This window comes from Coregonus lavaretus (genome assembly GCF_964263955.1).
Source record: "Coregonus lavaretus genome assembly, chromosome: 15".
Taxonomy (NCBI): domain Eukaryota; kingdom Metazoa; phylum Chordata; class Actinopteri; order Salmoniformes; family Salmonidae; genus Coregonus; species Coregonus lavaretus.
The window spans coordinates 25,253,457-25,276,900 of NC_140002.1; the positions used below are offsets into that span (position 1 = coordinate 25,253,457).

At 43.5% G+C, this 23,444-nt stretch overlaps 1 protein-coding gene across 1 annotated transcript in view; it reads right to left on the reverse strand.

Annotated features, from left to right (window-relative positions):
- Nucleotides 1–23,444, reverse strand: part of LOC311142715 (cytospin-B-like) — a gene marked incomplete at its 3' end in the record, with an annotated part of 154,658 nt that overhangs the window by 68,706 nt on the left and 62,508 nt on the right. Inside the window, exons 4-7 of the mRNA XM_084178374.1 lie at nucleotides 15,109–16,688; nucleotides 6,669–6,876; nucleotides 5,712–5,785; nucleotides 5,282–5,457 (exon numbers count right to left, since the gene is read on the reverse strand). Coding sequence (XP_084034500.1) covers nucleotides 5,282–5,457; nucleotides 5,712–5,785; nucleotides 6,669–6,876; nucleotides 15,109–16,688 — 2,038 coding nt within the window. The remainder of the gene's footprint in view (nucleotides 1–5,281; nucleotides 5,458–5,711; nucleotides 5,786–6,668; nucleotides 6,877–15,108; nucleotides 16,689–23,444) is intronic.

Below are 23,444 nucleotides of genomic sequence, written 5' to 3' on the forward strand. Positions count from 1 at the left end.
AGACCCGCCAACAGTTCATTCACCTTCTCTCATCTCCGCTGTCCTTGAAAGTTGTCATATTTGTCGGCATGAAGACTCACATAGTGGCGACAAAGGTTATATTCTTTCAGCACTGCAACATGCTCTGAACACACCAAACATACAGCTTTCCCATTCAATTCCGTGAATAAATAGGATGACCATTTTTCTTGGAACACTCTGCACTCTGCGTCCACTTTTCTCTTTTTTGACAGAGACATATTGGGGCAATGAGGGTGCCAAAGCACATAATGTTAAAAGTAGAAGCCGTAATAAATATTGCGGGCAAAACAAAGTAGCTCATTGGCTGCACGTGCTTGACCTACTTGCTCTGCCCCGGTATAAACAGTTTGCTTGCTTAACACAATTGCTATTGCGCCATCCAGTGGACGCAATTGGAACAGCAGTTTATTTAATTGAAAAATTGCATCGCATTTTTATACAGTAAAAAAAAAATAAAAAAAAATTTAAATCATCTCGCGGGCCGGATTAAACCCGTTTGCGGGCCTGATCCGGCCCGCGGGCTGTACGTTTGACACCCCTGGTTTAGAGATTACTCAATTGATGTTCTAAAGAAAGGTAATGATGATGTTTGCCCAGTGCATTGACTGTTCCATGTAATATTTGCTCAATAGATCAGAAGCATATTGTGTATGATTATGTACACATTTCACATGTAAAAGTCAATAACTGGGTTTAATTGTAGACGACAACACCCAAGCTGCAACAAAAAGTATGTACAAAGTTCTCCATCCTTTCCTTTTGGACATTAGACTGCAGATCATGAACTGAGAGAGAGCCTGAGTGAGTGATGGAGTATTGTCACTGATGGATGGATATGGAAGGGTTGAGAAGAGAACTGAAGTAATAATAATAATAATAATATGCCATTTAGCAGACGCTTTTATCCAAAGCGACTTACAGTCATGTGTGCATACATTTTTGTGTATGGGTGGTCGCGGGGATCGAACCCACTACCCTGGCGTTACAAGCGCCATGCTCTACCAGCTGAGCTACAGAGGACCACAGTAAGGAAACTGGTGAGGAGGAAGCAGAACTACTGTAATGTCAACCTCCCAAAGACAGTGGACTCAAACAAACGCACGCAAACCAAGTCAAGACTAGAGTCATTTCATTTATTGACTTTCCATTGAACAAATACAAAATAAACAGACAGACAAACACCTTATATTGACTATTTCTCTAGATAAACAGTATTGTATGTCACAGGTATTAAAACCGGAGTCCAACTCTCAATAAGATTTCAACTAAAATAATAAATCAACTGTTGCACATTCACTTGTTGAACTGTTGAGCATGGCTTTTAATCAAAGGAAGATAAAAGTTCATCAACACACAGTTACCACCATATGTCTTATGATGAGGTGGCCTTTTTTGGCAATATCGATAGTACTCAAAGTTAAACTTAACCAGCACGTCTATCTGTCTCTGGTCGAATACTATGGCTTTTGTATGACTGCATCTACTGAATAGTCCTGTTACTAGGTAATAATAATCATTATAACCTGAGGTTTACAGGGTGGCAGTTGGTCATTATACACTTCTAATGGGTGTCATGACGCCAGCATCACTTCAATGATCTGACGTCTACCCTGAAGCAGTCATCAAAAATGAGAGGCTTTTTATTTGACCTGATGGGGTTGCATTAGAAATACTTCAGAATGAGTGATAAAAAATTCACAATGCTTTTAGCGCGCTGAAGTTCAGAGTGGAACATTATGGCCTACAGAACTAAAGAACATTTTGACAATGATTTTGACATTTTGATGAGTTAAGCCAGTTCATAATGAGTTTTAGGCACGGCTGTAAATCTGAGGCAGTGAGGGCTGATTGAATTGGGCAGTGATCAGCAGTTGATTACCCTTATGGCTTAAATTCACAGTGGCCTTCCTGTGTGAACATTATTAGTGATAACGTGATAATGACCAGTGATAATGTAATAATATACTGTCTGTGGTTCAGTGTTGTTGTCTGTAGGCAGAACTCAAACTGGTGAGCTGGACTTCAACTGTAGCTCGGTGACTATACATACACACAATGTAGGACTACTGACCAGTGCAGGTTATTGATGTTTTGCCGTTCTTGATGTCTGGTAAATAACGCCATCTAGTGGTAAATTATCACACCACATTATCTGATATACATTTTTAACACAAGGTGCAAATGAAATACCAAATATCCAACTACAGTACATGACTACATCTAAGTAGCCATCAATACTCTCAAAGACTTGAAACTTAAAGTGAACTGATTGTTGATTATTACCATAAAAAAACGTAAATATCATCCAAGCACTTTTTGAAGTAACAGATATTCCAAACGGTCAGTTATAAGAAACGGATCGTAATAATAACCACAGATGCAGAACTGCTAGGAAACGTATTAGAACAATTATAAACCAAAAGACCAATAAAACCAGCTCTGATCAACAAAAATAACTTGAAAAGCTTTTCTGTTTGGCTTTTTAAACTTGCACTTGGCCTGAAACGTAATGAAACCTAACAGAAAAAATATATCTGACTCATAATGATAACTGTCAGCATACAGCTGATAAACAGACTGTTTGTGCTTCAGTCAACCTTCAGAGAACTGAACAAAAAATGTGTCTAATTCTCATCATTTGTTTTCTTAACAAATCAATGACTCTTCTTTAACAACACATTGAGTAAGTGAATATTCACCACTGAGGCAATTTAAGTGTCTAAAAGGCACAAAAGCAAATAGGAATCAGTAACAGAAACCCCTCCTATCTTATGATCAGTCCCCTCTCTTGACCGCCAGAGAGGAGAGATTCATAAACACAAATACCACAGAAAACACTGCAAACAACACAGATAAAAAGGTGTACAGCATTTTAGAAAGATTTCACGAACAAATATGTGTTAATTTGGCAGCCAAGTGCTGTTTCACAACAGATTGGATTAACTGTAAACGACAGTCTGACTCTGTCTGGGGCTCATATTGTATATGCACCGGTCACCAACCTTGCTAATAAACCCATCAGAATTACATACCACATATCAGTTTTTATGGTAATACTGATCAAAGCAACTCTTTACAATAATACTGTCAGTCTGTCTTCAGAGAGTCCCGATGTGATGTGGTTTGACTTTTCTACCGCCCCTCTACTGCAGTCTTAGTATCAAAACTGGCTCCAGCCCCAAGTCTGAAAAACAAGACCGAAACCAGAGACAACATGAGTTGAAATAAATAGAGAATATACCCTCATAAAAAGCCATGTACTTGTCTACCTGTAATTTGTTTAAGACCCCAACTGCACATGTATACTGTATGTAGCACAACCAGAGTGGTTTCTTTCTCTAAAGTCACTATAGCAATAGAGGCTTTTCCTCTGTCTGTCCCTCTCTCTGTCTCCATGTGTCTCTTAGCTGGCTAATGAAATAAAATCTGTCCTGAGTTCTGTCTACATGTATACAATTCTATACAGACCAAATGTTGTTTATTTAATAAAGCAGATGGTAGCATGAGTACAAATCAGTCATGCCGTGTCATACTACTTGACAATTCTCCAGAGGAACCGAGAGGCTAGGTAAAGGATTGATTCAACAGAACAGCAGGTGGCGCCAAGTACCAAAATAACATTTTAGTAGCAGTTTCTTTTGGTAGAAATTAAGCAAAGCAAACCCCAGCCCACCCAAATGAAAGGACACAGGCAGCTGATATACAGTTTGTGCAGCTGCCAGCCAGTCAGACAGACAATCAGTAGGAAGCAGCAGGAAGCAGTAGGAAGGAAAATCAGCAGTAGCATTCCCTCTAAAGGCAGCATTCACTGAGCTGGCAGTGCAGTGCAGTGGACTCACCTGGGCTTTCTATAAGGAGCCATGTCTGAGAGGGGGACATCCTTGAGAGAACGAATGATCTCAGGGAGGAGGGGAGCTTCTGGTCTGGTTTGTCCCAGGCACGTACAGGGGAAAGTAAAGTAAAGTACCGCATTCTTCTTTACGTTCTAATTTACACGTTTACATGTTTTATGTCAGGCAAGCTATATTACAAACTAACTGATGAGCTCTGTAATATTAACAATACTGGCCTAATTTGCCTCTCATCATACTGTCATTGTCACTGCACACAAGACACAGGACCAATAGGCTAAGCTTTTCATCAACACACCAACCAATCATGTCCCTGGCAGCACAGACCATGGTATACAGGTAGCCACATGAAACAAAACAAAACAGAGGAATGATGCTAAAGTGTCTGTCTCATTTTATATTTTGAAGAGAACCGACTCAAAAAGTTTAGTGCTTCTGTCAGTGCAGTCTGGGCAGCAGCATTTCTAGGCAGAGCTTAAGCCACTATATTAGTGCTACACTACTCCGATAAAACAGCTTGTCTCAGTGAAATGCTAGGGTCCACTGCTAGTCCAGTGTGTTACAATCGGTGGTGGTGAGTGGTAGACAGACAGATAGAGCAGTCAGAGTATTGCAGCAGCAACCAGATGGACAGACCAAGATAATGCATGAGAGGAGACCGCCTGCCAATCCTCTATTAGCAAGGTTTGCCAAAGCCCAGGATTTTAAGCCCCCCAAAATCCCAGAATTTGAGGCTTGAGAATCCAAGGATTTGGATATTAAAATATTATTATTGGACTTAATGGTGAATCATATCCTAATTGGCAGCTAGCATCACCTCGTTTCAATGCATCCCCCACACAAACAATGCTGAACATCATAAGCTACCGTGAGGTCAAATCAGAATTTTTGGGGAAGCCTCTTAAAATATTTTAAAAGGAACCGATTAATGGCGTATTGAAATACAAATGGTTCCTTCCATCTCGGCTCCCTATAGCCTCCCACACTGCATCCTATATGATACTGACTACTATATTGAACACTTATACCATCGGTGGGATATGGCAAGCCCTAGAGTAGCAGCAGCTCCAGGACAGAGTGTGTTAGCTAGGATAGAGAGAGGCCCAGTGCTGAGAGGGAGCGAGAGAGGAAGGGCTAGGGGAAGGGAGAGGAGGTTGGATGTTGGATAGAGACAGAGGGAGGAGTAGGGAAGGTATACTGTAGGTCAGGGCTATTCAAATTGGGCCCCTTAAGGCCAATTACACTTCTGGGTTACATTCTTCCCATCTCATCAGGGGCTGATTTAGACCTGGAACATCAGATGAGTACATTCAGGTAGAAACAAAAACCAGAAGTGTTTTGGCCCTCCAGGACCGTAATTGAATAGTACTGCTGTAGGTACTAAACCCTCCCAGCCATACGGTACGTACCTGACTCCCTGCAGCTGCTCCAGGTCTGAGGAGAGCTTGGCGCTGCGCCCCTGCTCCTCCTGTAACCTCCTCCTCAGAGAGCGGATCTCCTGCTGGGCCTCCACCTTGATGTCGTTGGCCACCACTACGGCTGTCTGGAGGTCTGCCTGGAACCGCCGCCACTCCTCCGTCTCGTCCTGAACACAAACACACATAAATACGCACACACACACACAAATGCACACACACACACACACACACACACACACACACACACACACACACACACACACACACACAGATACACACACACACAGATACACACACACACACAGTATATACCATATGAGGATTGTGATTCTCTTTGCATCATAGCAGTCACAAACCTTTACCATCTTGACCAACAGCAAACCACCTGAAAGTATAAAACCACTAACAGTCAGATCACTACCTTCATTTGTTTACTCAAGATCTTCAGCTGCCTCTCCACTTCAGCCTTCTGCTCCTCCAGCTTCTTGAGTTGGTCTGTAAAGAAAGAGAAATATGTCATTACTTTGAAAACATCAACCACAGAATACATCTGCGAGAGGCGCATATCATAACTGGAGGAGCTGCAGCCATTTCTTAGGGTGATAAATATATACAGTAAATCTAACCTCTTTTACTGGTGGTACTACAGGGCTAATTTATATGGTTATTATGAGCCTGCTATCGGTTAAATCTGCATTGCTATATCCATAACTCATACTTAATCCATGTGTCGCGAGCCTCACCACTAACCAAATAAAAGGACTCAAACAATGCATACCGCTACACATATTTAGTTATAGCCTTGCTTTAACCAACTGCACAAACAGGTCTGTAGGATAGAGACAGATGTGCTCGTAATAAAACAGTGTGCAGTTGAAGTTGGACAGAATTGCCTGTGTCTGTCTGTGTGTCTGCTGTGCTGAGGCTTCTGGTGGGGAGACAATCTGCATGTCATCCCAGCATTAAGGGCTCAGTGGGAGAGAGCCTTTAATAGTTCTCTACATCTAACAAGCCTGTAGGGTCACAGTGAATCAGTGGAGAGCCCTGTCAGGCCAACACTCAGATATCTGTATGTCAGTGTAGTGGAGCCCAGCCATAGATCTGGTGCCTCAGACAGCTGCTCGCATCTGTCAGCCCCAGCTGAGAGACCTGCCTGATGGACTCACAGAGCTTCCCACAGTGGTGATATACACTGAATAAGCCTATTCCTGCTATTTAGTGCAGGTGTTGGCTTAATCTGGGCCTTATGTGATTAGGAGTGCTGTGCTCCTGTAACAAGTAAAAGTTAGGTTGATGACAGTTGTACTCTCCAGGTCCAGGATGGAGGAGGTAAGGTAGTACAGTAGTAGACTGGTGATATATACACTAGTGAACGTACTCTCTAGGTCCAGGATGGTCTGGTTGGTGTGGAGGTGGACGGCCCTCTGCTGCTCCACGTGGTCCTCCAGCTCAAAGATGGTCTCCTTCAGGTCCTTGATCTGGCCGTCGGCCTGCCGGCCACCCTTCTCCAGGGCACTGACTCGGCCACTCAGCTCCTCCTCCCGCCTCACGGCTTGCTCCGCCACCTGCTGGCACTCAGCCTCCACCTGGGACATAGTAGGAGATGATCTGATTGGTTAGTCACATGAATAGTTGACATAATTGGTTAGTTGGTCCATCAAGGGGCTTCTCTCTACAAGCGTACTGTTTGGTGCCACCATGAGATGGCACTGTGTCTGTAGTGACAGTGTACCCACTTTTCCAATGTCGGTTCATGTACCTGTTACCTCTATATTCAAGATGGAAGGAGAATAAAAAAGGCCTTTACAAACAAAAAGCAGGTGCATTTGCGAATGCAGAAATGTCTAACTTTTCTAAGCATGTTTGACAGAATAGGCCTATTGTATTTAATGTATTATTCCAGAAGGTTTGCGATTGCATTAGACTGTTAATTCATAAATCTTAGCCTAATCACTAGATAATAAAGGGTTACTTAACCATTAACAATTAACACATCTAAACCACCAGACATCCTCAAGTCTGGGCATGTATGCTTATCTGACAGTGACACATCCCTTACTGTAAGCAGAGCCTTAGATCTATCTATATAAGACTCTGTAACTGTACCTGCTAATACTCCCTTCTAGTCTGACGTAATAAAAGAGAGATGCTAAAAGCTGTTGGACGTCAGCCCTGCCAGTGACACAAGAGCCTAGCAGGAACTCCTCCAAAGCCACTCTGATAGCCTAGCCTACACTACAGTGTAACTGGCTTCTGGGTAAACAGGTGATGATGACTGAATGATTTTACAGTTAAGTGTCTAAAGCCCTTGTCTCCTGCTGCAGCTAATACACTTCCTGATACACTATTAACAAATACTATTTTAACCCAGTTCTGCCCTGACTGGACCACCCCAGCGTGGGCACTACTCGGCACAGAGTCCATTAGTGTGTTGTTGTGGGGGGAAACCACTGCTCACTCAGGCTTTCTGAACCTACAAGCAGATGAAGACAATTTCATAGAACATCAGTTCATATGCTGGAGAGTGGTGACGGAAAGTGCTGAACTATCACAAAGCCTCTCTTCACTAGCAATACAATATTTAATTCAAACCATCATGGTAGATGAGGTATTGTGTATAACTGTAGTTTGATATCTCAGAGGTTAAATTGTTCTTGGGGACCTTCAATGCTGCAGAAATTTTTTGGTACCCTACCCCAAATCTGTGCCTCATCACAATCCTGTCTCGGAGCTCTATGGACAGTTCCTTCGACCTCATGGCTTGGTTTTTGCTCTGACATGCACTGTCAACTGTGGGACCTTACATAGACAGTGCCTTTCCAAATCATGTCCAATCAATTGAATTTACCACAGGTGGACTCCAATCAAGATGTAGAAATATCTCAAGGATGATCAATGGAAACACGATGCACCTGAGCTCAATTTCAAGTCTCATACAAAGGGTCTGAATACTTATGTAAATAAGGTATTTCTGTTTTTTATTTTTAATACATTTGCAAACATTTAAAAAAACCTGTTGTCATTATGGGATATTCTGTGTAGATTGATGAGGTAAATGTTTTATTTAATCCATTTTAGAATTAGGCTTTAATATAACAAAATGTTGGAAAAAGGGAAGGGGTCTGAATACTTCCTGAATGCACTGTTTATCCTCCAAACACCGGCTTCAAGGGCATTATCACTTTTATACAACGGGTTACCAACATATTCAAATAATGATTGACATATTTTCATAAAAAACGTTATTTTGATGGATTTATTCATACTATTTCATCCTTCATACTATTTCATCCTTCCACGAGATACACTACACACCTGCTCGTCGAACATCTGATTCCAAAATCATGGGCATTAATATGGAGTTGGTCCCCTCATTGCTGCTATAACAGCCTCTACTCTTCTGGGAAGGCTTTCCACTATATGCTGGAACATTGCTGCAGGGACTTGCTTTCATTCAGCCACAAGAGCATTAGTGAGGTCTGGCACTGATGTTGAGTGATTAGGCCTGGCTCGCAGTCGGTGTTCCAATTAATCCCAAAGGTGATTGATTGGGTTGAGGTCAGGGCCAGTCAAGTTCTTCCACACCGATATCGACAAACCATTTCTGTATGGACCTCAATTTGTGCACGGGGGCATTGTCTTTTTTTTTTTTTTGTGACTTTATACCCCCGTTATATCCAATTGGTAGTTACAGTCTTGTCCCATCGCTGCAACTCTCGTGCGGATTCGGGAGAGGCGAAGGTCGAGAGCCATTCGTCCTCCAAAACACGACCCCGCCAAGCCGCACTGCTTCTTGACACACTGCTCGCTTAACCCGGAAGCCAGCCACACCAATGTGTAGGAGGAAACACCGTACAGCTGGCGACCGAAGCGTGCATGCGCCCGGCCTCCACAAGGAGTCGCTAGAGCGCGATGGGACAAGGACATCCCAGCCGGCCAAACCCTCCGCTAACCTGGACAATGCTGGGCCAATTGTGCGCCACCTCATGGGTCTCCCGGTCGCCGCCGGCTGCAACACAGCCCGGGATCGAACCCAGATCTGTAGTGACGCCTCTAGCCCTGATCAGTGCCTTAGACCGCTGCGCCACTCGGGAGGCCCCACGGGGGCATTGTCATGCTGAAACAGGAATGGGCCTTCCCCAAACTGTTGCCACAAAGTTGGAAGCACATAATCGTCTAGAATGTAGCGTTAAGATTTCCCTTCACTGGAACTAAGAGGGCCTGAACCATGAAAAACAGCCCCAGACCATTATTCCTCCTCCACCAAACTTTACAGTTGGCACTATGCACTGGGGCAGGTAGCGTTCTCCTGGCATCCGCCAATCCCAGATCCGTCCGTCGTGTGATTCATCACTCCAGAGAAAGCGTTTCCACTGCTCCAGAGTCCAATGGCGGTGAGCTTTACATCACTCCAGCCGACACTTGGCATAGCGCATGGTGATCTTAGGCTTGTGTGTGGCTGTTCGGCCATGGAAACCCATTTTATGAAGCTCCCGACAAACAGTTATTGTACTGACGTTGCTTCCAGAGGCAGTTTGGAAATCGGTAGGGAGTGTTGCAACCTAGGACAGACGATTTTTATGCGCTAGGCGCTTCAGCACTGTCCGGTCCCGTTCTGTGAGCTTGTGTGGCCTACCATTTAACGGCTGAGCCGTTGTTGCTCCTAGAAGTTTCCACTTCACAATAACAGCACTTAGAGTGGACCGGGGCAGCTCTAGCAGGGCAGAAATTTGACGAACTGACTTGTTGGAAAGGTGGCATCCTATGACAGTGCCATGTTGAAAGTCACTGAGCTCTTCAGTAAGGCCATTCTAATGCCAATGTTTGTCTATGGAGATTGCATGGCGGTGTGTTAAATTTTATACACCTGTCAGCAACGGGTGTGGCTGAAATAGCTGAATCCATCATTTTAAGGGGTGTCCACATACTTTTGTATATATAAATTCAGCAAAAAAAGAAACGTGCCTTTTTCAGGACCCTGTCTTTCAAAGATAATTTGTAAAAATCCAAATAACTTCACAGATCTTCATTTTAAAGGGTTTCCCATGCTTGTTCAATGAACCATAAACAATTAATGAACATGCATCTGTGGAACGGTCATTAAGACACTAACAGCTTACAGACGGTAGGCAATTAAGGTCACAGTTATGAAAACTTAGGACACTAAAGAGGCCTTTCTACTGACTCTGAAAAACACCAAAAGAAAGATGCCCAGGGTCCCTGCTCATCTGCGTGAACGTGCCTTAGGCATGCTGCAAGGAAGCATGAGGACTGCAGATGTGGCCAGGGCAATAAATTGCAATGTCCGTACTGTGAGACGCCTAAGACAGCGCTACAGGGAGACAGGACGGACAGCTGATCGTCCTCGCAGTGGCAGACCACGTGTAACAACACCTGCACAGGATCGGTACATCCGAACATCACACCTGCGGGACAGGTACAGGATGGCAACAACAACTGCCCGAGTTACAGCAGGAACGCACAATCCCTCCATCAGTGCTCAGACTGTCCGCAATAGGCTGAGAGAGTCTGGACTGAGGGCTTGTAGGCCTGTTGTAAGGCAGGTCCTCACCAGACATCACCGGCAACAACGTCGCCTACGGGCACAAACCCACCGTCGCTGGACCAGACAGGACTGGAAAAAGTGCTCTTCACTGACAAGTCGCGGTTTTGTCTCACCAGGGCTGATGGTCGGATTCGCGTTTATCGTCGAAGGAATGAGCGTTACACCGAGGCCTGTACTCTGGAGCGGGATCGATTTGGAGGTGGAGGGTCCGTCATGGTCTGGGGCGGTGTGTCACAGCATCATCGGACTGAGGTTACAGGGAAGACATCCTCCTACCTCATGTGGTACCCTTCCTGCAGGCTCATCCTGACATGACCAACCAGCATAACAATGCCACCAGCCATACTGCTCGTTCTGTGCGTGATTTCCTGCAAGACAGGAATGTCAGTGTTCTGCTATGGCCAGCGAAGAGCCGGGATCTGTTGGATCGGAGGGTGAGGGCTAGGGCCATTCCTCCCAAAAATGTCCCGGAAACTTGCAGGTGCCTTGGTGGAAGAGTGGGGTAACATCTCACAGCAAGAACAGGCAAATCTGGTGCAGTCCATGAGGAGATGCACTGCAGTACTTAATGCAGCTGGTGGCCACACCAGATACTGACTGTTACTTTTGATTTTGACCCCCCCATTGTTCAGGGACACATCATTCAATTTCTGTTAGACACATGTCTGTGGAACTTGTTCAGTTTATGTCTCAGTTGTTGAATCTTGTTATGTTCATACAAATATTTACACAAAATAAACGCAGTTGACATTGAGAGGACGTTTCTTTTTTTGCTGAGTTTAGTATATAGTCCCGACACAAATCTAAGGTTGCTACCCAAGCCGACTGGTCATTTGTTCTATCTGTTCGGATGCCAGAGACACGACCCAGTCATTAAGTCTTTTTGTTCTGTATCTATGGACGCGAGACCCAGTCGTTCGTTCAAATTTTCCATTGCCATACTGGCTGGCAACATTCTTATCCTTTACTTGCTAGGTAGCCAACTACAGCTAACTTACAGTCATGTCAGAATAACAGCAAAGTAGCTGCATTTGCATTTGTTTAAGCTGTTTTCTAGTGACATTTATTTGGATACATCCATAACAATGAGCTAATGATGTGCGATTTTGCCTGGCATAGAAAATGTGCTCTCTGGTCAGGACACTGTTGTTCAGAGGAGCTAGCCAACAACACAGCTAACACACTCCCTTCAAACGGATGCTGGAAAGACTGCAAACTAGCTGCATTTTGTTTAGTTTTACCTGTTTTATATTGACATTTCTTTGTATATATCCATAAAAATTATGCCAGCTGATTCATGATTTCGACTGGCAGAGAAAAGCTGCCTGCCTGTCTGTCTCATCCCGACTCCCGACACGTTCATTACTATGGGACAGCTGGAGATCGAATTTCAATATTGAAACAATGTTGCAAATGTCGGAGAGACAGACAGCAAGGTTTATACAAATCTCCGCTGTTGAAAACCAAATGCTAGTTTTAAAATGGGAGATAATGTCTAGATGCTTTTTATAGTGGAGATCAAGTTTATAAATTGCCTTGCTGGGCTGATGAGACAGTGGATTTGCGCAGTGAGATGGAACAGAGTAAATAGGCATTTCAACATTATAGCTTTAGCCGGTGGTAACTTGTGGAATAGACACCCCCTGGAATGCTGTTTCAACCAATCAGCATCCAGGATTAGACCCACCTGTTGTATAATACAGCATACTTTCAGTACATTCGGAAAGTTTTCAGAACCCTTTACATTTTCCACATTTTGTTACGTTACGGCCTTTACCTTTAAAAAAGTATATTCTCATCAATCTACACACAATACCGCATAATACAGGTTTTTAGACTCGAAATTGAGCTCAGGTGCACCCTTGTTTCCATTGATCATCCTTGAGATGTTTCTACAACTTGATTGGAGTCCATTAAATTCAATTAATTGGACATGATTTGTAAAGGCACACACCTGTCTATATAAGGTCCAACAGTGCATGTCAGAGCAAAAACCAAGCCATGAGGTCAAAGGAATTCAAGACAGGATTGTGTTGAGGCACAGATATGGGGAAGGGTACCAAAAAATGTCTGCAGCATTGAAGGTCCCCAAGAACACAGTGGCCTCCATCATTTTTAAATGGAAGAAGTTTGGAACCACCAAGACTCTTCCTAGAGCTGGCCGCCTGGCCAAACTGAGCAATCGGGGGAGAAGGTCCTTGGTCAGGGAGGTGACCAAGAATCCGATGGTCACTCAGACAGAGCTCCAGAGTTCCACTGTGGAGATGGGAGAACCTTTCAGAAGGAAAACCATCTCTGCAGCACTCCACCAATCAGGCCTTTATGGTAGTGGCCAGATGGAAGCCACTCCTCAGTAAAAGGCACGACAGCCTGCAAAGTACAAAGAGATCCTTGATGAAAACCTGCTCCAGAGCGCTCAGGACCTCAGACTGGGGTGAAGGTTCACCTTCCAACAGGACAACGACTCTAAGCACACAGCCAAGACAACGCAGGACTGGCTTCAGGACAAGTCTCTGAATGTCCTTGAGTGGCCCAGCCAGAGCCCGGATTTGAAACCGATCTAGCATCTCTGGAGAGACCTGAAAATAGCTGTGCAGCGACACTCCCCATCCAACCTGACAGAGCTTGAGAGGATCTGCAGAGAAGAATGGGAGAAACTCCCCAAATACAGGTGTGCCAAGCTTGTAGCGTCATACCCACGAAGACTCGAGGCTGTAATCGCTGCCAAAGGTGCTTCAACAAAGTACTGAGTAAAGGGTCTGAATACTTACGTAAATGTGATATTAGCAAAAAAATCTAAAAAACTTTTTGCTTTGTCATTATGGGGTATTGTGTGTAGATTGATAGGGGGAAAAAACAATTTTATCAATTTCAGAATAAGGCTGTAACGTAACAGAATTTGGAAAATGTCAAGGGGTCTGAATACTTTCCGAATGCACTGTATGGAATGGAAAAACTTGAGTAAATGAATGATACAAAGTATATTGAAAGCAGGTGCTTCCACACAGCTGTGGTTCCTAAGTTAATTAAGCAATTAACATGTATAAAAATGCTGGGCAGGCCATTATCTTGGCCATTATTTTGGCTACCATGGCTATGCCCCCATAGGATGATAATGCCCCCATCCACAGGGCACGAGTGGTTTGATGAGAATGAAAACTATGTAAACCATATGCCATGGCCGTCTCAGTCACCAGATCTCAACCCAATTGAACACTTGAATTCTGGAGCGGCGCCTGAAACAGCATTTTCCACCACTATCAACAACAAAAAAACATAAAGAATGGTGTTGCATCCCTCCAATAGAGTTCCAGACACGTGTAGAATCTATGCCAAGGTGCACTGAAGCTGTTCTGGCTCGTGGTGGCACAAAACCCTATTAAGACACTTTATGTTGGTGTTTCCTTTATTTTGGCAGTTACCTGTACATACTGCAGAACAGTGGTCACCAACTGGTCGATCGTGATCTCCAAGCCATTCCTAGTCGATCACCAAACATTTCTGTAAAAAACCCAGCGATAAAGCCTTGCGTTCCTATTTTTTTACTTGTTTCGTGCTGTTGACGGTAGGTGCACTTGATTCAGCAGCCCTAGCGCCGGGAAGGCAAAGTGTTCCCATTTTTAACCATTTAATGGGTCTGAAGGTAGAACTCCGCTTACCAGGCAGGCCCTGAGAGCAAATCAAGTGCACCTATAGGCCTACCACTGGCTAATCAGATAGCCCAGATCCGTGTCTGCACAGTTTCCTTGCGCCATAGACTGTAAAAATAGGCCTCGAACGCACAGCAAAGTTGATAATGTGAGATTTCAAGACTTTAAAACCAAGACTAGAGAGAGACTCAATGAATACTGCAAAGAGCTGCTGTTTTTATGACTAAATTAATGTTTAAGTTGTTATTCAGTACTGTCAACACTTTGTTCAACAGTTTTATAAGCCATCAAATGCGCATTTGATAAGCTTGCGTTGTTATTATTTGCGGCTTGGGTCATTTGAAAAAAAATAATCTGAACGGTAGATCTCGGCTTGCATTTTGACTCAGAGAGTGATCTTGACTCAGAAAAGGTTGGTGACCACTGCTGTAGAATAATAAATCACAAGACCCATAAATTACAGCCTACACTTAAGAAGGTAACAGGATGATTTAGGGCTACAGACTGCCAGAGGATGAGTTGTAGCTTGGTATCCCATCCACCTTGGTAAGCAATAAAGTTTATACTCTTTTCTATTCTATATGGATTGGTGTCCCACCCACCTTGGAGAGCAGTCCTTGGGCGTGTTCAGTGTCGGTCTGGGCCTGTAGCAGCTCCTGCCGTAGCTCTGTTACCTCCCCCTCCAATCTGTCTCTCTCAGCATGGGCCACCTTCAGCAGCCTCTGCAGCTCCGTGCTGTCCCCAGCACTCTGCATGGCCTTCAGCTCCCCAACCTTCTGTCTCTCTATGTCCACCTGGGCTTTGAGACGTCCGTTCTTCACCCTCAGGGCGTCCGCTGCCGCCCTGTGTTCCTCAGCCGCCTGTGTCATCTCACCCCCGGCCTCCACCTCCCTCTCCAGCCGGCACTGGAGGCCGTCCCTCTCCTCCCTGAGGGATCTCACCTGCCCCTGGGCCTCCTGGTGTTCCTGCTCCAGGGCCCTCAGGCTCCCCGTCAGCTGCTGCTGGATATCCACCAGCTTTTCCCTCTCGAAGCGAGAGCTCTCCACCAGGTCAGTGTAGCGCTGCTCCAGCTCGGCTGCCCGGCCCTCGTCCCTGCTCTGGGCCTGGGATGCCTCCTGCAGCCTCCCGGCCAGGGCCTCGTTCTTCTGGGCCAGCAGCTCCACCCTCTCCCTCTGCTGCTGCAGCGACGTCTGTAGGAGGCCCTTCTCCTCGGCCAGGCGCTCGTTCTCAGCCGTCAGCTCCTGGACCACCTGCTGCTGGTCGGCCAGCTCCTGTAGTGTGGCCTGGAGCTCCTCTGCCGTGCTGTGCTGACTCTCCTCCATCTTCTGGATCTGCTCCGTCAGCCTCTCCACTGAGGGGTCGCGACCCGGACCCTTCCCCACACCTACAACCCCTACACCACCACAGCCCCCATCACTGCTGCTAACTGAGTCAGACCGCGACGGGATCTTCTCAAACTCTGAGGAGTCTGGCGAGGGCGAGCCCTTGGTGATGTCACTGCTGGAAGAGACTGAGGTTTTGAGCGGGCTGGGTGTGGCTGACTTGGCTGGGAGAGTGGTGTTGTTGTCTAAAGGGAGGCCGTTGACGGAGGGCTTGGAGGGGCTGGTCGTGGTGGTAGTGTTGTTGGACAGAGGAGAGGCAGGCGAGGCCTCCAGGGAGAAAAGCTTCTCCTTCAGGACCTGGTTCTCCTCCCTCAGAGCCGCCAGCTCCCTCTGGAACTTCCCGTTCTTCTCCCTCAGCTCCCCAACCAGGGCCTGGGCGTCTGTAGCCTGCTGGGATGGACCTTGGCCCTGCTTGGAGGTACCCTCGGGTGGGGTGGAGGGGGTGTTGTGAGCCGAGGGGGACGAGGACGACAAGGCTTTCCCCCGGCAGCGCTGCAGCTCCATCCTCAGCTTGCTGATCTCAAACTCCTTCGCTTTGGCTTCAGCCAGCAGCTCCTTAATCTGGCACTCCAGGAAGCCTCTCTCCGAGCCCTCGGCATCCACCCTGGGCTTTGTGGTGGTGGAGCCGCGCTGGTGCTTGGCTGCTAGGGTGGTCAGGCTGGAGGTGCTGACGCTGGGGACCATCTTCTTGGTCGTGGAGGTCCTCAACTGGTCCCTCAGCGACACACGGTCCCTGGTCATGGTGGGGGGGATCTCCCTGGGGGCAGGGATTCCAGATTTCTTAGATCCTGATTGAACACCTGGAAAAGATTATCAAAACACACATTCAGTCTTCTGCTTTATTTATTTCTTTTTTTAATGGAAATCCACTAGTAAAAGTGGTAATGCCTTTGATTAATGCCTGTAACGTCCTCACGATTCAATAGAAACAATTTCACACTCAGACTGAAGCTCAATTGTGATGCAGTGATAATATGATGATGTGATTGTCATCATCAGGGGTCAATCATTCAACCCTATTCATAGATCCCTTTTTTTATTGTGATGGCTGAATGGCTGGTTGGTTGACACTGTGTCTGTGTTACTGTGGCCATTGAAACACAGGGCAGACTTCAGCTGCATGGCATTTCAGTGGATCCACAGGGCTTGGCTGGCTTTCTAGACCTCTCTCTCTCTCTTTCTCTCTCTCTCAAATACGAAGAGCTTTTACTGATTCATCCCCCTCGTGAGCAGGGCGCTGTCTGAAAGGCTTTTATTGTTTGTTTTGAAATAATCAGCAACACAGACACAGGGGGGTTCTTGTTACCAGGGATGACAATGGTCCGGGGCACGTGGAACGTTCCAGCACAAAGCAGCCCGTCTGTGGACAGACACAAAGAGAGCACTGTGTTGGTGACACTACACTGACTTCCATCAACCCCAGAGGGCACAGACTACTGCACAGCCTGGGCAAGAACAGATAAAGCAGGCTACTTACTGTATAACCCCATAAACAACACATATACACACACACACTCACACACAAAGAAACATTCAAGATACACTGGCAAGTTGGCTCACATCCACACCTACAAACACACACTCACAAACAAACAGTCTCGGCTCATTTGGAATGGAAATCCTACACCCCTCTGGGCTCTTAAAGCATTTCTCCATTGATGGCCACTTTGCAGGGACTATAACCTCTTTGTACGAGCTGGCTGTGCCTGCCAAGCCTCAGACAATCTCAGGGTCGCAACGCGGATTAGCATTCTTAAAGTGGGGCTCTGTGGATGAAAAGGTGCTGATGAGGCCGGAAAACACAGAGAAAGTCAGAAACATAACTTACTTCATCCAGCACTCAACTATGCTTCTTCTATATAAAGCAAGGAGCTCAGAACTCGGTTTATATTCATTATTTTTATAATACTATCATAAATTAAAATAAAATGCTACAATTCTATATATAGCAAGGACATTATAATGCTTTCTTTTAATAATAACACTATCATAAATTCTTATATTTGCTAAAAATCACAATAAAATGCCAAATAGTTCCGGTAAAACATTAAAAAGCTATAAAAATACCAGGTCAGATTGGCTGGCAGACAGAGTGACTGCAGACAGACAGTGTGGTTTGGCCTTCAGTCAAACTGTGCTTAAAAATAAGAACCTAAATACTCTGCTGGAGTGACAGCAAGCAAAAGCCAGTCATTTAAATTCCCATTAATCACCTTCGCATTGGTTCTCTATCAGTCAGGTAAAGTGAACTCCAGTGAATTTCCCAGTAGACTAGCCTCTGCTCTGCCAAGATCCCAGGGTGCCATGAAAAATCTATAATCACTTACTTCTCTGTACATTTTACAGTGGATGCCTCCATTACAGACAAAATGAGGCCATACACTCCTAAATTATGTATTATCACATGGAAGATTTTAAGATTTTAACACCTACTTGTATATGAACAAAGACTGTGATGAAATAAATTGTGTTATGTTAAAAATGACTATTCATAATGCATTACAGATTGACATATTAAGATGTTTGGGGGTGCATGTACTGTATGTACAAACCGAAACAGACAGACAGAACGTGGCAAAGACAGCATATACAGTAGGTCAGACCTATACGTCATATGGGACATATTCATGCAAATTCTCTTATTCTCATTACTTATAGGGGAAGAGAAGCAGAGAGAGAGAGAGAGAGAGAGAGAGAGAGAGAGAGAGAGAGAGAGAGAGAGAGAGAGAGAGAGAGAGAGAGAGAGAGAGAGAGAGAGAGAGAGAGAGAGAGAGAGAGAGAGAGAGAGAGAAAGAAAGAAAGAAAGAAAGAAAGAAAGAAAGAAAGAAAGAAAGAAAGAAAGAAAGAAAGAAAGGGAGAGAGAGAAAAATAAAGAAATAGAAGTGGAGAGAAAATGAGAGCGAGGCGGATGTGTTTAAGCTCAATCCGTTTCCATTAAGATGACTAATGTTTGGAGTTGAAGTGAGATTCTGGGACATCTCCCATTCACAGCCCCCACATACATCAACTTCCCAGTCCAACTTCCAAGTCTATTTCAGATGTGGTCTGACTGTCCACATCTCATATAAAGATGCCTAACAATGGAACTCACTCTCTCTCAAATTCAAGCTGCTTTATTGGCATGAAAATCATTGCATCAATATTGCCAAAGCAACAATGTTTACAATATACATTGTTATAAAATAATGAATAATAATATAAAATAGTGAAATTAAAAAGACACAGAAGATAGGCCTATTTGACAGTGCATTTTTTTTTTCTCAACAACTTTTTTCTCAACAAGCCTTCTTTCATGGTATTCATAGATCACAAAGATATCCTCAGTGATGATAGCCAACATATGTTTTTCATAATTTAAAAGAAGGTCAAAGGAAAGAACAAACAAGACAAGCTGTGAATTAATAGTCAAGAGAAACTACTTAAATCCCTCAGTTGGGACAAACGCTTCCTGACTCTAAAGTTATCTGAGTCTGACTTGCCAAGCCTTTGACAGACAATGACAACTCCCCATTTTTAGAGGCTACTGAAAAAGAAAAAGGGAGAGAGATTGAGGGAGAAAGAGAGATGAGAGAGAACGGCGGAGAGGAAGAGAGTGGACGAGAGAGAGAGGAAAAAAGGAAAAGGAGAGAGAGAGAGCGAGAGAGCGAGTGAAAGTGAAACAGGGAGGGGGATGACTGCAGCGTTCCCTCAATCCTAATTTATCTTCGTCTTCCATGCCGTACGGCTCAACTCCTGGTCCATTCACACACAGGCAGCTCTGGGAGGAACTAAATCAGCCCCCTGTAGGGGGGTCTGCGCTGGGGGGGCGGGGGTTTGAATGCCTCTCAGAGGTGCTCCCCCCCCACAGCCTCTGGAGGCTGGTTCTCATTAATAGCAAAGTGTAAATAATGTGAAACACGAGCTTTGGAGAGAAAGAGAAATATTGCTGCCAAGTAGAATGGGCTTTCTGTCATAAAGGCCCCCTTTATGTTAAGGAACAAGAGAAACGCTACTACATAACATTTCGTGACACAGAGGTTTTTGTGTTGAAAGCATGTCTTTTCTCATATGGTAAGAAAGACATTTTCACAATAGTGTATTGAGAGCATGGCCAAATCATGTCGTTTTTGGATAAGAAGCCACATTAACAGGGTTTAGATTGCAGGCGGCCAAATAAAGCCAGCAGTGACAGCCAAGTTTAACAGGCCGTGCCAAAGTCATTAACCCAAACTTTTAACTTAAAACATGAATGTTCCTACACAGAATATTGGCCAGTGTTAACTAGTGTTGATTTTTCAGTGTAACATTTCTAGTGTTGATTCAAGAGTTAAATTAACTCTGCAAAGAGTTGAATTAACACTCAGTGGTGTAAAATAACACCAGTGTTGGTATTAATAACCAGAGTTGAACAAAAACCACGCCCATCATTATCATATTTCCCAGCATGCTCTATTGCAGGTTGATTTTTATTTATTGTTTGTTTCATTATCTATGTTTTTGCATGTACATTGATTGATTAATTAATCTTATGCTACTCAAATTTAAATAACATTTTTCTAAACTAATCCAATCTGTTAGTTGGAATTATTGCACCTGTTACTGAAATGGTTGTTCCTGTCACGAATACAGCCGAGGCTGCCCCTCCTCCTTGCTCGGGCAGGCTTCGGCGTTCGTCATCACTGGAGTACTAGCTGCCACCGATCGATGTTTCTATGTTACACTAGTCTTGTCTTTATTATTCACACCTGTTACCCATTATGCTTATTTGTTTCCCTATAATTACCTCTGTTTTCCCTCCTGGGTTTGTGCGTGGTTGTCCGTTGTTTTACGTCGTTTGGTGAGCTGTTGTTCTGCTCTTCCCTGCGTGGAGGGTTTGTTATGGTTTACTTTTGTTTTAGTAAATCCATTCATTTCTCAGTTCTGTGTCCTGCGCCTGATTCTGTTTCACCACTTCACCCAGATGTAGACAGTTCCAGTTTAGATGCTTTAGGTAACGCTATATCTTCCCAACCCTGGCATTCATTCTGAATGCAGGTTGCAGGTGAATAAATGTTTTTCCAAATGTTGGATATCCCTAGTGATTGGAAACTGATGTTTTCTGAAGCCTATGGGGCTTTCACCAAATTGTGCCGAAAGACGGTTCATTACTCAAAGCTTTTAACACAATGCACATTAGTGACATCTGCTGGTCAGGAATACATATCAGCATGTTTCATAATCAGAATCACCTTTATACGCCAAATATATTTACACATACCCGGAATTTGTCTTAGTAAGAAAATGCTGCTAGCAATAGACAATATACAAACAGAATACAGACATCATACAGAATATACACAATCGGAACAGTAAACATAAAACTCGAGTATAGGGTGATTACAGTGGGAATATACAATTTACAGAGATCTGTAAATCTGTCTATATATCTATATATCTGATGTTTATACAGACACTTTTCCCCCCTGCATTCATCAAAACTTTGTGGCGCAATGGATAGGTGTGAATTTTTATAAACTAAAGTTAGTAAGAATGTGGGGTTCGCATTCCACATCCTGCTTACCTTTTTAGCCGCCTGGTTCACAACATTAAAAAAAATGCATCTGTGGTATTGTTTAAGATGCTGAAGACAAAAGATTATCATAGGCTAAACTAAGTAAAACAAATTATTTTAACAACAATGTAATAATGTGCAGATAGTGGGGATTGACAGATTTTTTTCTTTTTACTTAGCCAGGATTCGATTCTGCGCCTATGGTGTCTGATAGTTTTGTATTCCTCGACCCTACCTGCCGAGCTACCGTTCAGGTGGTATGTATTGAAAAAAAGTCAAATGGTAAATAAGGTATCCAGTAGAGGTCGGTGTTTGAAAGCTTGGCTCAAAGTTAGAAATACAATGTAGCCAGTCCAGTTCTGATATTTTTTTCACTAATGAGTCTTTTGACCAATCAGATCAGCTCTGAAAAAGATCTGATGTTAAAAGTTCTGATGTGATTGGTCAAAAGACCAATTAGTGGAGAAAAAAAATCTGAATTTGGCTGCCTGTCTAAACACAGCCTATGGAAACTATTTTAAAACAAAAAAAAATCTATACACAATGCTGTGCCTCCACAGGATAATAATCTCATTCACCGCAGCTCTACAGGTTGAGCCAACTGTCAAGTGAGAATGTGAGAAGAATATCTAGAGTAAAATTGAAGTGGTGTCCAGCAGAATGCCACCGCAGGATCAAATGAAGCTTTGTTCGTAAGTAATTTTTCACGTGGTAACTACCTGTCAACATTGCTTGGGGTTCAAATGACTAAATAACTAACTTTGACATATATATAAAAAACTTTGGATCCATTATTTGAGAATTAACAATAACAACTAGAGCCAAGCCTTTTTTGATATACTAAGAGGACCGTTATTAGCATGTTTTAACCACTCCTATGTAAATGGTAGATTATCTGACACTCAAGAAGAAAGTCTGATCTCATTATTACTGAAACAGGATACAAGTGGAAAATATAAAGATCCAGTCCATTTACAAAATTGGAGGCCCCTTACACTTCAGTGTTGTGATGCAAAAATCCTAGCAAAATGTATAGCGCATATAATTAAAAAGGTATTGTCGGATATTATTCATTCTAATCGGACAGGTTTTTTCAATGGAAGATACATTGGAGATAATATAAGGCAAGTATTGGAAACAATAGAACACTATGGAAAATATGGGAAACCAGGCCTGCTATTCATAGCAGACTTCGAAAAGGCATTTGATAAAGTTCGACTGGGGTTTATATATAAATGCCTGGAGCATTTCAATTTTGGAGAATCTCTTATAAAATGGGTCAAAATCATGTATAGTAACCCTAGGTGTAAAATAGTAAATAATGGCTATTTCTCAGAAAGTTTTAAACTGTCAAGAGGAGTGAAACAAGGTTGTCCACTATCGGCATATCTATTTATTGTGGCCATCGAGATGTTAGCTATTAAAATCAGATCCAATAATAATATCAGAGGATTAGAAATACAGGGCTTAAAAACAAAGGTGTCATTGTACGCAGATGATTCATGTTTTCTTTTAGATCCACAACTAGAATCCCTCCACAGCCTCATAGAGGATCTAGATACATTTTCTAACCTCTCTGGATTACAACCAAATTATGACAAATGTACTATATTACGTATTGGATCACTAAAAAATACAATTTTTACATTACCATGTAGTTTACCAATAAAATGGTCTGATGGTGATGTGGAATACATATCCCAAAGGAAATAAATGATCTCACTTCAATACATTTTAATAGAAAGTTAGCAAAAATAGATAAGATCTTAATACCATGGAAAGGAAAATACCTGTCAATTTGTGGAAAAATCACCCTGATTAACTCTTTAGTATTATCCCAGTTTACCTATTTGCTTATGGTCTTGCCTACGCCTAGCGAACAGTTTTTTAAATTATATGAGAAAAAAATATTTAATTTTATTTGGAACGGCAAGCCAGACAAAATTAAAAGAGCATATTTATATAATGAATATGAATTCGGAGGACAGAAATTATTAAATATTAAAGCATTAGACCTATCACTAAA